Genomic DNA, 16412 nt, shown 5'->3' with positions numbered 1-16412 from the left:
TTTTAAGTACCTGATTTGAACAATGTATGTAGCACATATCCTGAGAGTTTCTTCATCAGTAAAATAATCAGGTTGGACTAGATGACTTCAGAGCTCCCTTCTAGTTGTAGATTTATGAACTTTGTAGTCAGGATCGTGTTCTTTTATTGATTTCACATTCTCAGAGTTCTTCCCAGAATACTGGTTGTATGATAAATTTTTGAGTCATTTTTCTATCTTCATGAAAACAAGCTAATTAAGCTACTTCTTTGGCAGTAGTTTACTGTAGAGAAATAACATTTCATTTCCTGAAGTAGGCCTATAATTCCTTTCTAAACCAATGTACTAATTCCCCGAGTGCTCCCAAAATCAGAATTTTATTGTAATCTCTCATCTTATTTAATGCATATTTAATATGTTTTATTTCCTCTCTTTTATTCAGGTGTTTAAATTAAAGTTCTTTAGAGTACTGTGGCAAATGCTTTTTTTCTAATTCTTACTGCCAACAGATACAGTTTTTCTATTAAATCATTAAGCATAGGTTAAATAAAAGTGGAGTGTGACTTGAGTTTTTTATTTAATATTATAAGGGTATTTGAGACTGTCTTTAGTTGAACAGTCAAATCAGTCTTCTGTGGTAATGTTGGTAAGATAAAGTTATAAAAATAATAATTATTTCCATTGAATTTTACTCAAACAATTTAACTTCTTCACTTGTGAATTTGGTGTGTGGGGGAACCTGAATCAGGAATCCCATTGGCAGCTGTTGTGCACTGCTGTGGCTCAAAGCTGATCAGAGACCTGGCCTGTCCTAGAAATGAAATTAAGACCAAAGTGAGTGAAGGAGAACTCTTTTATTTTGGTTCTCGCAAGTACTGGGTGTCGTATCCTGGAGAAACCCAACTCTAAATACAGAAATGAGAACAAGCTTTATATTACTTCCCCCACCAGAGTCAAGATTGTTCCAACTCTTCTGGGTTATACCTCTTATGCTCTCATTTGATACCCTCCTTAATATGTTCTCCCTTCTTGATCATACAGTGCTTGTTGTGTTAATGACCCTCTTTCTACACACAAGGTGTATTATTAAGTTAATTAAACATTTCCAGAAGTAAGAACAGTGTGACTGGGGCATGACCTCTTGAGTCCAAGCTGTTCTGCCTGTCCTATCCTTTAGCTGGGGACCCCCAACTCAGGACACAGGATATGTTTGTTTGTTTAGTATAGCATTCTTCAAGGTAAATTTCTCTTTTTTTTTTTGTCAATATTTGCAGAATTGCTTAATACAGTGATTTCTTAATCCCTCCTATTCTTTTTAATAAGGATTCTGCTTCCAAAATTTCCCTTTGTCCTCATGACTCTCAAATCTCTTTAGTATCATTCAGTTCACATTCTGCAGCATTAATATTTTGATCATTAATTCTCTCAGTTAACATTTTAATATTAACTTTTCCAGAATATGGATCCCCCCCAGCCATGTTTCTTATTGCATCTTGTACAGTTTTTATGATTAACCATATAAGACAAGGTTTACATAAAGGTAGTAAGATTAATCCATTTAAAGTAGTCATAATTATCCCCACTGCCTTTTTCCATCAGGAACCACTGTACCAATTCAGCCAAGGATATGGACCAGTTTTCCAGTCTCTCTGGTTATGTCTTTTACTGCGTACCTATTTTATCCATCTTTATGTAACAATTGGATAGATTGAGTTTTCCACATAGTTCCATATACCAACTTTTTTTTTTATAGTTTTCTCCATCCTCCCTAGGTATTTCTCATTTTCTCGATTTTAGTTAAAAATTTTTCACTTTCTTTTTCATATATATCTTTTTCCTTGCCCTATATTTTATTAAGTATGTAAAGGTTTTTCTGCTTATACTGTCCTGGTAATGGGCAGGCAACAAACATGAGTTCTATCTCTAAGGAGCAGGCATAAGTATGGGTGATGCTGTGAATCAAGGGGAAAGATCAGGTCCCTTTTGATTAAGTAACCTGCACAAATAGGTAAACCATGATAAACCATGACCTAAATTTCTGGTCCAAGTTTTCTTTCTTCTGGTGACATCTGATGTTTTTCTTTATCTTCAAGGTCTGTTCCAAAAGTCTTGTTCAGTTCAGGTTCTTGTAGAGGTCTTCTTTTATGGTAAAAGAACTTCTTAACTGAACATTTTAATCAAATCAAAACTCATATTTTCATCAATAGAAAATAAAACTCTGAAATTTCTTTGATCATTACAATTTACATTTTAATTTGCCTGCTGTCATGTTGATATATGCAGAAAATTCAGTTACAAATAAAAATTATTTTTTTTTAATCATTCCCCTGTTTGGAAGATGTCACTCCACTTTACAAATTTCCATACAAATTCCAGTACAGAAGTCAGTTCACTAATGATTGCCAAGTTAACTTAAGCTTGTAACATATACCTTTGATAATCATTTTAGAACAAAGAGTATCCAGTATGTTATTTACAAATAAAAATTTTAACCTTTTCCTATTATTAAAATGATGACTCAAATATCCTTAACTAAAAATGAATTTTTCTCTTTAATATATTTCTAAATAGACCATAGGTCTAGTCTTCTGATATATTTAGTTGACTCATTTCCTTTCTTTAAAATAGGACTTGAGACTGTTATAATAGAATCATATCTTGATGTCACAAAAACATTTTATTGCTTCACTTAAATGTCCTCTTAGCATCATGGGAACATATAGTCAACAGTAGATGCCAAGACTAATAGGCTACCTGGCTATTAGAATTCAGACAACTGTAAGCTAAATGATTTAAAATTTCTATGCCTGATTTTAATATTGATTACCTGACATGATTACAACAATTTACCATAAAGATCAGAGACATAAAGAGAAGGAAAATTCCTTTATGCATTTAGATGTCAGTTTCCAGGAAGAGGTCATGTAGGATAGACAAATGCCTTGAATCAGACCTTAAATCTGTCAGGTGAGACAATTTCCAAATTTCACTTTTGGAAAACCAAGTCAGTTCAGTTTTAGAACTTGCTCTTGCAAATCTTATCTCAATGAGCTTGTCACCTACACTGTCCAACCCCCATTGGGTTTTCTGGCTTCTGTAGATGCTAACACCCTCCTTTTCTCTACCTCTGCCCCTCCCCACCATACCTGGATTATACCTGGAAATAGACATAGAATAATGCCAATTCAAAAGTTTCTTAAGATCTTTTGTTTTAATTTATTTAAGGCAATGGGGTTAAGTGACTTGCCCAAGAAAACACAGCTAGGGCATTTTCTAAGTGTCTGAGGCCAGATTTGAACTCCTGCACCATCTAGCTGCCCCTCTGTAAGCTCTTAAATAACAAACTCCAAAATGATCAAAACTTCAATTGAGTTCAGCTTATAAGGATTTATATCAGTTATACTCTCACATTAGAAATAGCACGAGATTATTAAAGAAACATCACAAATTATTGTATCTGTGTTACATAGGTGTTTTTACTTCAAAGCAAGCATTAAAATGTTTGGGATGTTTACAAGAGTCCCAGTTTACATATAGAAAGATTCTATAGAAACAATTTTCTCTATTAATAGATTCAGTTATTTTCCATATTACTTTAAAACAATTAGAATATCTTTAGATGACTTTCAGATACAAGTGTACCTAAATTCCAGATATAACACACCTAGGATGCATTAGGTTCCAAATTAAATGATGTATGAATTATTAACAAATCATGTTTCCATACTGAAATCTTATTTTGGGGAAATCTTATTTTCTTAAAATGAAGCAACAAAAATACTTCTTAACTTTAAACTTACCTTAATGAATTCTACATTTTTGTTTTGCAGTTTTATTTATATCTACTAAATTATATTCACATCATTCTCAAAAAGAAAATAAAATTCTAAGAAATTTAATCTTATACACGATAATTTCAAAACACTAATGTCACTCTTACTTATGCCATGAAATGACAACAAACTTAGATCAAAAAAGCAAGATCCTTTCTACTTGCTATTATTACAGGAAGTTTAAATGCTTTTAATATTAAACCCAGGGGGGATTTTTCTTTCAGAGGGGTCCAGGTATCTCAGCCTCCTATTTTCCATAACTGCAAGAGCCTCTAAGAGGCATGCAGTGGCCTATGCTAATGTAGAAATGCCCCAGTGGATCTCTGGTCACCCTGAGGAAACTAGATTGTTTTAAATTTCTTTGAGATCAGGGGTAGCTAGGTATCATAGTGAATAGGGTACTGACCTCTGGTCAGGAAAACTGGAGTTCAAGTCCAGCTTCAGACACTTAAGAAATAATTAGCTGTCTGACCTTGGGCAAGTCACTTAACCCTATTGTCTTGCAAAAACAAAAATAAAAAAAGTTTCTTTGGGTCAATTAAGCAGTCTGAGAATATTTTTTATTTAAAGTTTAATTATTTATTTTTAAACTTTTAGGTAAGTTGTTTTGTTGCCAAATTTTTAGCTGTCTGTTCTCACCAGTATCATAGGAATGATGCATCTGATAGCATGAATATTGATAGCCATTGTTGTAGGTTCTATTTATTTTTATTAAATTGTTTTTTGCCACCTGATTTCTTGAAGATTTGACCAGATTTCTTTTAGAATCTGAATTCTTATTATTTATCAGTCTGATACTTTTGACACCAATAATGCATTACTTTCCCAATTTTCCTACATTCTCCCTCCAACATTTGTCCTTTTCCTTTTCTATCAGTCAGTCTGATAGATGTGAGGTAGTACCTCAGATATTTAATTTGCATTTCTCAAATCAATAATAATTAGTGTATTTTTTTATGACTATTTATAGCTTTGATTTTTTTCATCAAGAAACTATCCATTCATATCATTTGGGAAATGACACAGTTTTATAAATTTGACAAAATTCTTTATGTATTTGAGATATGAAATCTTTATCTGTGAAAGTGTTTATAGGAGTTTTCCCCTATGTTATGCTTTCTTTCTATTCTTGTTCACATTGGTTTTATTTGTACAAACCCTTTTTAATTTAGTGTGATCAAAGTTATCCATTTTTCATTTCACTATATCTTGTTTATTCATAAATTATTCTCCTATCCACAAGTGTGATATGTTCCATGTTCTCCTAGTTTTCTTATGCAATCTCTCTTTACATCTAGGTCATGTATCCATTTTGACCTCACTTGGTAAAATACTGATTTATATCCAATTTCTGCCCTACTACTTTCTAATTTTCCCAACCATTTTTTTTACCAAAGTGTATTCTGAACACAGAAGCTTAAATCTTTATAGATGAGTCAAGCACAAGCTTTCTGTAATCATTTACTACTATGCATTTTATAGTTACCCTCTTCCACTGATCTTCCTGTTTTTTATCCAATACCAGATAAGATGGTACTACTAAATCTTCTTCCTTTATGTAATTTTCATTAGTTTCTTTGATGTTTTTGACCTTATGTTCTTCCAAATTATTTTTACCATTTTTTCTATCTCAGTAAAATATTTTTTTGCAATTTAATTGGTTTGTCATTGAATAGATGAACTTGTTACCCAGAAACAATAAATATTTCTCTAGTTATTTAAATCTGATTTCATTGTATAAAAAGTGTTTTATGGTTATTATGTTCATGTAGTTTTAGGGTTTGTCTTGGCAGGCATCATTCCAAGTATTTTATATAATCTACATATATTTTCTATGGGGTTTCTCTCACTATTTTTTCTTAGAGGGTTTTGTCGATGATATATAGCTCATTCTTATTAAGAAAAATTTAAAAGCATAGGAGGTATAAATGGATTTTTTCCTTAAAATTATAACAAATATCTACCTGAAACCATCAACAATCATTTGTAATGAAGATAAGCTAGAAGCCTTCTTATTGAGTGAGCTAAAGATACCTGTTATCACCAATATAATTCAATGTTATAATAGAAATACTAGCAATAACAAAGAGAAGAAAAAGAAATTGAAGGAATCAGAATGGGTAATGAGGGATTAAAACTTTTTTGCAGATGATATGTAATACTTGCATAATTCTGGAGTTTAAACAAAAAAGTTAGTTGAAAACAATAATTGTAATTCTTTGAAAGCCTTTCTCTTATTCTTTTAGTATCTCAGGGCATCTGTAGTCTGTTCACCTCTAGTTGTATATATCCTCAAATTTGCTTTTGATTATAACCTATCTTCATGATAAGTAGGGAAAAACCAACTTTGGTGAATCCAAGAGTGAGGCTTTTAAAGATTACTTCTTAGAATAAACAAAATATAGTTCACTGAATGATTCTGTTCCTTTTATCTGTGTATTATAGTTTTTTGAGAAAAAGCTAATTGGCTTCCTTGACATTACTTCTACTCTTCAGTCATTGCCCTTTTTTACTGCCTCAAGGTGAAGATGTTCAGAAAGTTTTAGATGAATGGAAGGAATATAAAATGGGAGTACCAACATATGGTGCAATTATTCTTGATGAAACACTTGAAAATGTGAGTAAAATTAAGAGTCACAGTGATATATGCAATATTTTAAGTGAACTAACTAGCATATAACTCAGGAAACTTTTTAGCTTAAATATATATGTCACACTAATGTTCTGAGTTGAGTTTTTAAAAAAAATAGTATTATCTTCTACAAGGGTATGATATCTTGTGTTACATTTATTCTCTCCTTTCCCCCTCCCCAACTTTTGGTATTCTCTGGTTTGATAGTCTAGTTTCTTGGTTGTGGCAGTTTGCTTCATTAAGACTAAGTAGCAAGTGCTGAGTTCAAAATAAAAATAAAGACAGTGCTCTTTCACTTCACTGCCAATTGGCAGTATAATTTCATATTTAGATTTAAGAAAATCAATTATTTGTTGTAGATTTTTCTGATGAAACTTCAGGGAGAAAAATCCCAAATAGCTCAATTGAGGATGTTTTATTTTTCTTGTAGTGAATCACTAACAAACTATTAAGTGACTTCTGTGTGGGTGCCAGCTACTATACTAAATGCAGAAAGGAGGCAGTCTTTGCCCTCAACAAATTACATTTATTTTTGTGTTGTTTCTTTTTTAAGGTATTATTGGTTCAGGGTTATCTAGCAAAATCAGGTTGGGGATTTCCAAAGGGAAAAGTAAATAAAGAGGAGGCTCCACATGACTGTGCTGCAAGAGAGGTAAGTTATGTATTTTTAGGTAAATGGTATTTGTCTATTATAACCTTTTTTGTGCTTGCTTTCTGATGTTTTCTCAAGTACACTTCCCATTTGCTTATGCATTTCCATTTCATTCATTTTTCCCTATAACATATTTAGATAACTTTTAGCATTCATTTTTATATGACTGTTAGTTCTTCCTTTCTCTTTCCCCTCCAGTCTTCTGAAAATGGTATGCACTTTGATAAAGATTATATCTATCTTGGGGCAGCTAGGTGGCACAATGGGTAGAGCAATGGCCCTGGAGTCAGGAGGACCTCAGTTCAAATTCGGCCTCAGATACTTCATTGCCTAGCTGTGTGACCTTGGGCAAGTCACTTAACACTGTTGCCTTAAATAAATTAAAAAAAGAACAAAAAAGATTGTATCTATCTTGTAAGACATCTTCCATTTTAGTCACATTTGTGAGAGAAGAAACAGATCACAAGGAAAAAAACCATGAAAAAGAATAAAATAAGTGAAAACAAATGTATTCTTTGATCTGTTTTCAGAGCTTTAGATCTGTATCAGTTCCTTTTCTGGATAGTATTTTACCTTGTATGTCTTTTGCATTTGTCTTGGACCATTGTGTTGCTGAGGAGAGCTAAGTCATTCATAAGTGATTGTCACAAAATATTGCTGATATCGTGGACAGTGTTTTCCTGGTTCTTCTCATTTCACTTTGCTTCAGTTCGTGTCTTTCCAGGCTTTTCTGAAATTTGCTATTCATCATTTCTTATTGTACAATAGTATTCCCTTATATTCATATGCCAAAGCTTGTTCAGCTCTTCACTAATTGATGGGCATAACCTCAATTCCCAAAACTTTCCCACTATGGAAATGGTTGCTATAAATATTTTCATTTAGGTATGTCCCCTTTCCCTTTTTTAAAATCTTTTTTGAGTTAAAGACCTAGTAGTGATATTTAGCCTGAACAAAAGATATGCATAATGTTACAGTCCTTTGAGCTTAATTCCAAATTGCTCTCCACAATGGTTGGATCAGTTCACCACTCCACCAGCAGTGCATTAGTGTCCCAGTTTTCTCAAATCCACTCCAACATTTATCATTTTCCTTTTTTATTATATTAGCCAATCTTATAGGTGTGAGGTGGTAACTCAGAGCTGTTCTAATTTGTATTCTCTATTCAAAAATGATTTAGAGTACTTCTCTTTTTTTTATTTTTCTTATTTTTTTAGAGTACTTCTTCAGATGACTTTAGATAACTTTGTTATTGGCCATTTATGAATTGAGGAATGACTTGTATTCTTATAAATTTGACTCTGTTCCCTTTATATTTGAGAAATGAGGTCATTATCAGAGACACTGGCTGTAAAGATTCTCTTGTTTTTTGCTTTCCTTCCCATCTTGATTGCATAGATTTTGTTTTTACAAAAGCTTTTTAATTTTATATAATCAAAATGATATAGTTTACATTTGTTAGTGTTCTCTATCTCTTATTTGGTCCTGAATTCTTCCCCTTCCCATAGATCCGAGAGGTTGACTGTTCCTTGCTCTTCTATTTTGCTTATACTGTCACCCTTTGATGTCTAAATCAAGTACCCATTTTGACCTTATCTTGGTATAGAGTGTGAGATATTTGTCTAAAGGTCTTTATATTGTGTTTCAGTTTCCCCTAGCAGTTTGTGTCAAATAGTGAGTTCTTATTCCAGAAGCTTGAGTGCTTGGGTTTATCAAAGAAATGGTTACTAATGTCATTGTACCTAATCTATTTCACAGTCAGTACCAGGTTTTTAATGATTTCGTTGATTACTGCTTTATAATATAGTTTGAGATCTGGTATTACTAAGTCACCTTCCTTTGTAATTTTTTTCATTGATTCCATAGATAATCTTGACCTTTTGTTCTTCCAGATAAATTTTATTGTAACTATTTCTTGTTCTTTGAAATAATTTCTTGGTAGTTGGATTAGTATGGCACTGCATAACAAAATTAGGTAGAATTGTCTTTTATTGAGTGATCTATACATAAGCAGTTGATATTTTTCCAATTGTTTATATATGACTTTGTGTGGAAAGTATTTTGTAATTGTGTGTGGGTTCATATAGATCAGGTTTTCTCTTGGCAAATACTCCCCAAAACCTTTTATTATTCACAGTTATTTTACTTTATTTTTTAATTTTTTTTTAATAATGGTAAATATTTTATTTATTTGTTTTTTCATTCATTTATTTATTTTATGCAAGGACTTGCCCAAGGTCACACAGCTATGCAATTATTAAATGTCTGAGGCAAGATTTGAACTCAGGTCATCCCGACTTCAGGACTGGTGCTCTATCCACTGCACCACCTAGTTGGCCCCTATTCACAGTTATTTTAAATAAAATTCCTCTTTCTATCCCTTGCTGCTGAAGCTTTGTTCATATAAGAAATGCTTTGGTCATATGAGAAATACTAATGATTTTTTGTTTATCTTATTATATCCTGAAACTGTGTAAAAGTTGGTAATTATTTCAATTAGTTTTTTAGTTTAATTGTCTAAGATTCTCTTAACTTCTCAAATCTCATCATCTGCATGGAGTGATAGTTTTGTTTCCTTGTTTCCTATTCTCATTCCTTTGTTTTCTTTTTTTTTCCCGTGTTGCTATAGCTAGCATAGTACTGTATTGATTAATAGTGGTGAAAGTGTTCATCCTTGCTTTACCCTTCATCTTATTGGGAAGGCTTCTGATTCATCCCCATTACAGACTATGCTTGTTGAAAGTTTTTGATGGATACTGCTTATTATTTTAAGGAATCTTTCCTTTGTTCCAATACTCTTTGGTATTTTTAATTGTATTTTGTCAAAAGTATTTTTAGCATATGTATATTTTATATTCTTTTATTTAATATTTTATATTTCCCCAATTACTTGTAAGAACATGTAAAAACAATTTTAACAGTTATTTAAACACTCTTCCTCCTTTCTCACTCCTTCCCCCTACATCCTCCACCATCCCCCACCATTGAGAAGGTAACCAATTATATATATATTTAGTCATGCAATATTTCCATAATAATCATATTGGAAAATGAAAGAGAATATAGACCCCCCCATGCCCCCCCAAAACCCTCAAAAAAGTTTTGAAAAAAAGAATATTTCAGTCTATTCAGATATCATCAGTTCTTTCTCTGGAAATGGATAATATTTTTCATCTTAAGTCCTTTAGAGTTGTCTTGGATTATTGTATTGCTGAGAATAACTAAATCATTCACAGCTATTCATCTTAAAATATTGCTGTTACTTTGTACATAGTACATTTCACTTTGAATCAGGTCATATAAATCTTTCTAGGTTTTTCTGATAGCATCCTTCTAATCTTTGCTTATAGCAGAATAGTATTTCATCATAATCACATACCACAGTTTGTTCAGTCATTTCCTAATTGAGCAGTTATACCCTCAATTTCAAATTCTTTGTTATGTGTACATTACGTGTAGGTCCTTTTCCTATTAATTTTTTTTTTATCTCATTTGGGATACATACCTAGTTGTGGTATTCCTATGGCCCTTAGGACATAGTTCCAAAATGCTCTATAGAATGGCTGAATCAGTTCACAGCTCAGCCAACATTGCATTAATTTCCCATTTTTTCCCCATAGTTCCTTCAATGTTGGTCATTATCCTTTTTTTTTTTTTTTTGGCTTTTTTTCCAGCATCTGTTAAGATAAACATATTTTTGTTGGTTTTGTTACTGATATTTGAAATTGGTCTGTAATTTTCTTTCTCTGGTTTAGGTATCGGCATAATATTTGTGTAAGAAAAGGACTTGGGGGAATTCCTTTTTCAACTGTTTTTCCAAATAATTTTGGAGTTTACTCATTATTTAAATATTTGGTAGAATTCACTCATGGAGCCCACTTGGGTTCATGATTTTTTCGTAGGGAATTTATTACTGACTTGTTCGATATCTTTTTCTGAGATGGGTTATTTAGACCTTTTTCCTGATCTGTCGATCTAGGTAGTTTATATTTTAGTAACTATTCATTCCTTAAATCACCAGATTTATTACCATTGCTCATTGCCCACCCTCCCCTTTTCCCCTCTACTTTAATATGTCTTTTAACCCTCTTCATGAGAAATAATTTACTCCATTCTATATTTGCCTTCCTTCTGCACCCATTGAATGTCTTTTTCTCATCCCTTAAATTTTTAGTTTTGCTGTTAATGATACAATTTTTGAGAATTACAAGTATCATCTTCCCCCTTTAGGAATGTAAACAGTTTAGCTCTATTGGATCCCTTGTATTTTCCCTTTTTACCTATTTATGCTTCTCTTGGCTCTTGTTATTGCAAATCAGATTTTTGGTTTAGTTCTGTTCATCTCCTTATGAAAGCTTGACATTCTTATCATTAAATGACCTTTTTTTTTTTCTTTTGAGGTATAATGCTTAATTTTGCAGGATTAAATTCTTGGTTGTAGTCTTAGCTCCTTTATCTTCCAGAATATCATGTTCCATGACCTCTGATCCATCAGTGTTGCAGCTGCCAAGTCTTGGATTATCATGATTGTGGTTTCCCAGGATTTGAATTGTTTCTTTCTGACCATTTGTATTATTTTTTCTTTTACCTGATAATTCTGAAATTTGGCTATAATATTCATTGGATTTGATTAGTGGATTCTTCCCACTCCTGTTTTTTCCCTTCTTTTTATAGGCTATCTGAATAGCCTTGATAATTTTTCCTTGATAATATAATTACTTATCAAGATATTGTTCAGGTCTTTTTTTTTCTTAAATTAAGACTTTCTGCTAGTCTAGTGATTTAAATATTGTTTGACCTGGTTCTATTTTCCAGTTGTTTTTCCCATGAGGTATTTAAAGTTTTCTTTCATTTTTTTCATGAATTTATATGATAACTTATTAGATATGGCTGTCTTTTAGATTCCCTCACTTCCACTTATCCAGTTCTAACTTTTAAGGAGTTGTTTACTTCAATTAGCTTTTGTACTCTCTTTTCCATTTGGCCAATACTCTTTAAGGAAGGTGTCTCCCACCTGTAATATGGGCTGCAGTGTCCCTCAGAGCCCATGCGTGTAAAACTTGAGTTACATTTGTGCTCCTTTGTGGTGTGGTGTGTATTGTTTTCGCGAATGGGTATTGAATTTTGTATTCTGCCCTTAGTGCGTTTTTGTTGGGTGATAGGACGTAAAAGAGCTAAAACTTTGGACTCCCCTGCTTTTGGGACTGGGGATTTTTGCATCTCTTCTTCCATTTGTACTTTTTAAAGCTATTTTCTTTTTCTAATTTTTCTTCTTTATGGACATGAGACCACTTCCCATTTTTCTTTGAGGTTTGCCCATAGGTGTTTTGACATTGCCCTCTTCTGAGTTAGTGTCTTGGTCTTTCCTGTCACATAATAACTTTCTATGGTCAGATTCTTTTGTTGTTGTTTTTTGCTCAATTGCTGGTATCCTTCCCATCTCTTTTACCTAGGTGAGATAGACCTTTCTTGCCAAGTTTCTGGGTTCAACGATAGTTTCCCCCCTTATTTTTTGTTGGTTCTGCCCTTCCAGGATTTTTTTGGAAATGATATTTTATGGTTATTTAGAAGCAAATATGGGAGAGTTATGGCAATTTCCTGCTTACTCTTCATCTTGGCTTCTGGAAGCCTCTAATCTCTCCTGCTTAGGTGTTTTTCTTCCATTTCTGCTTTTCTTGCCTCTATTGACCATAGCTCATTAGTTTTATTTCTCACTCTCCCACTTCCCTAATTTTAGGTTTAAATCAGGGGGAAAATATAACTGCTATAGACAGTGGTTTGCTGGAGCTATTTTGTGAATGCTACTGGTTATGTTATTTGTTACTTTGCATGAATAGTAGAATGTATTTTCAAAAATCTTAATACCGATTTTAAACGATTGTGGTTTAAATGTTAAATATTTGAAAGCAAACAAAAACCATTTTTAATGGTGCTGTTAATACAATTGTGGGAAGAAAATCTGAAATATCAATGCAGTTGTTTGTTATAGTAATCACTTGACTGTTTGGTATTTGATAATAATATCAATAAATCTTTTTAAAATATTTCTGGACAATATATTTATTATCACCTATCTAGTAAAAGCTGAGTTAAAAACTGAAAATTGAAATTATTAAAACTGATTGAATGGTGAGAATATATTGGAGACCTGTAGTTCAAGAGTTGCATTTGCTATCTGGTGTACACATCTTGCATTTATATACAATGTTTTTCCTCTTAATTCCAGTTAGGTACAGAGATTAGTACCAGAAAGCGTGAATTTCAAATTGAAGATTTGATTAAGTTTAAAGTCATTTCATTTAATAAAAGTATAAAAATTAATAGAAATTTTCCTAGGAATATGTTATTAAAATATAATTCAGCATAGGAACATTTATTTTTTTTATTGAACAGAGACAGTGGAAAGCTTTTAATTATTTTTATTTTTTAGAACCATCTGTAGGGCCTTGTGAAAAACTAATTTCATCATTTGTCACATATGTAAAGTTTTAAAAAAAGTAATTGCCCTCTTTTTTAGGATTTTATAAATAATAATATTGAATTAAATAATATTCCAATCCCTGCATTTATACAAAAAACTCAAAAGAGATTGCACTATTGAAATCAGAGGGGCTGAAGCTGAAAGAAGTTTCAATTGAATTGGCATGCAGCTGTTAGCCAAATTTAATTATCTAAATGGAATTTACAGTAGTTTAAATTTTATTTGAAAGTTATATGCTAACATATCATTTTTACTAATAACATTTATAATAAACACCTGAACTTACATCATTATAATAAACTTTGCCTACACTCACTTTTCTCCTCTGAGGAACTGGGTGTTAAATACTTAGTAGCATACTTTATGGTAGATGACTGTTTTCATATTTGTTTTGAGTAACTAGTGTCTTTCAGCCCAGATAGCCTTTTCCTTTTTTTTCCTATAGTTTGTGAAACTCATACAGTGATGTATCTATGGAGATAGATAGCATATTTTGTCATAAATCCTTCAGAAATGTCTTGAATCATATGGCTGAGAATAGTTAAGTCATTCAGAGCTGTTCATCTTAAAATATTGCTGTTAGTGTATAGAATGTCCTACTGGTTTTGCTCATTTCACATAATACCATTTTATATATGTGTTTCCATGATTTTCTGAGAGCATCCTGCTTTATGTTTCTTATAGCACAATGTCACAATTATATTATTAATTATATAATGTATATTATTATTTATCTATCATAATTATATCATTCCCCAGCTGATGGACATCTCTTTTGCCATCACTAAATAAATATTTTTTGTGCACCTAAGGCCTTTCGGGTTTTTTTTTTTTAATCTCTGAGATACAGACCCAGTAGTGGTGTTTCTTGGTCAAAGTGTATATATGATCTTATAGCACTTTGGCATAGTGCCAATAACACTAGCAAATGGATGAATCTGTATGCACCTTCATCTGCAGTGCATTAATGTCACAATTTTTCTACTTCCCCTCCAACTTTTGTCATTTTCCTTTTCTGTCATTAGAGCCAATCTGATAGGTGTGGGGTGGTAGCTCAGAGTTCTTTTAATTTGCATTTATCTAATTAGTAGTGTTTTTATATGACTTTAGATAACTGATTATTTATGAAAACTGCCTGTACATATTCTTTATCCATTTCCCTATACTAAAGATATATGCTCTCAAAGGCATAGAATCCAGATTCTTGAAGGAAAGATAAATGAATTTCATGAGAAAATCGACCATAAAACTATGCTAATGGGAGATTTCAATTTTCTTCTCTCACACTTAGACAAATCTAAGTGTTAAAATAACAAAGAAGTTAAAGAGATGGACAGAATTTTAGAAAATTTAGATGTAATAGACCTCTGAAGAAAATTGAATGGGAATTTTTACCTTCCCCTTTTTAGCTTTTGATCACTGCTTCCCTTTTTCTCACTGGATTTGGTACCCTCACAAAAACTGACCATGTATTGGGGCTTAAAAATCTCACAGATGTGTGATATAAAATTGTATTCAATAAGTTGTCTTGAAAGTTTGAATTCAAAATTAATAGGAAAATAAATATTCTCACACAGTGAATGGAACAAATAATAACTTGTTAAAAAATCATCTATTTTCATTAAAGATAATGTTAACAATGAGACAAATACCAAAATTTGTTGAATGTAGTCAAAGCATTACTTGGGGAAATGTATATATCTAAACACTTACATCAACAAAAGCAAAGCAGATCAATTAATTGGATATGCAACTAAAGAAAAAAATAGTAAAAGAACAAAGTAAACATCCTAAATTAAGCACCACAAAAGATGTTTTAAAAATCAGAATCAAAGAATTGAATAAAATTGAAACGCAAAAAAACCCCATTAAACTTTATTACCAGAAAGTGATTTTATTAAAAAAAAGTAATAAAGTAAGCCATTTATTTTTCAGTTGTTCCGTCATGTCCAACTCTTCATGATCCCTTTTTCGACTTTCTTTATAAAAATACTTGAATGGTTTTCCATTTCCTCTCCAAAACCCTTGGTTACTTAAAAAAGAAGAAAATTATCAGTGACAAAAATGAAAAGGGTACAACCAATTAAGATGAAATGAAAGCAGTTATTAGACACAATTTTGCTTATCTGTATGTCAATAAAATTCATGATCTAAGTGAAATGGTGGAATAACAAAAAAAGGAATAAAATACTTAAATAATCCTGTCTTAGAAACTGAACCTGCCATCAATGAACTCTTATAAGGAGAAAAAAAACAGCATCATATGTATTTTCAAGGTAATTCTATCAAACCTTTAAGGAACAATTAATTCCAATATTATGTAAAATGTTTGAAAAAATAGTCGACCCACCAGTGTCCTTCTATGATATGAATTTGATTTTGAAACTTAAATCACAAAGAACAGAAACAAAGAAAATTATAGGTCAATTTCTATAATGAATATTGATGAAAAATTTCAAATAAAATACTAGCAAGGAGATTACACTTACATATCAAAAAGATTATGTACTAGATGGGATTAATATTAAGAAATTATTAACAGTTAGACCAGATTAAAAACAAAATAAATAATCCCATAACATATCATTATATTAATAACTACAGAAAAACTTTTGACAATTCAATACCAATTCTTTTAAAAACACTGGAAGACTTAAGAATCAATGGAATTTTTCTGAAAGTAGTAAGTAGTATCTGTTGGGGTACCAGATCAAGGTGACAGAGAAAAGGGAATGACTTCATTATTAATGTTCTGTAGCTATAGTAAATGACTATCTGAAAAATACTTTTGCATTGGAGTAACTACTGCTTTCTTATAGGATGTAGACTCACAAA

General features: G+C 31.7%; 1 protein-coding gene across 3 annotated transcripts in view; it reads left to right on the top strand.

Moving 5' to 3' along the window:
- Nucleotides 1–16412, top strand: part of DCP2 (decapping mRNA 2) — an 87189-nt gene that overhangs the window by 9633 nt on the left and 61144 nt on the right. For all 3 annotated transcript variants that reach the window (XM_074202761.1, XM_074202763.1, XM_074202762.1), the window contains exons 3-4: nt 6302–6429; nt 6998–7096. In XM_074202761.1, coding sequence (XP_074058862.1) covers nt 6302–6429; nt 6998–7096 — 227 coding nt within the window. The remainder of the gene's footprint in view (nt 1–6301; nt 6430–6997; nt 7097–16412) is intronic.

Source organism: Macrotis lagotis, chromosome X, assembly GCF_037893015.1.
Source record: "Macrotis lagotis isolate mMagLag1 chromosome X, bilby.v1.9.chrom.fasta, whole genome shotgun sequence".
NCBI classification, from domain to species: Eukaryota; Metazoa; Chordata; class Mammalia; order Peramelemorphia; family Peramelidae; genus Macrotis; species Macrotis lagotis.
The sequence above is the reverse complement of the archived record's forward strand: the minus strand, read 5'-3'. Positions and strand labels throughout refer to the sequence as shown.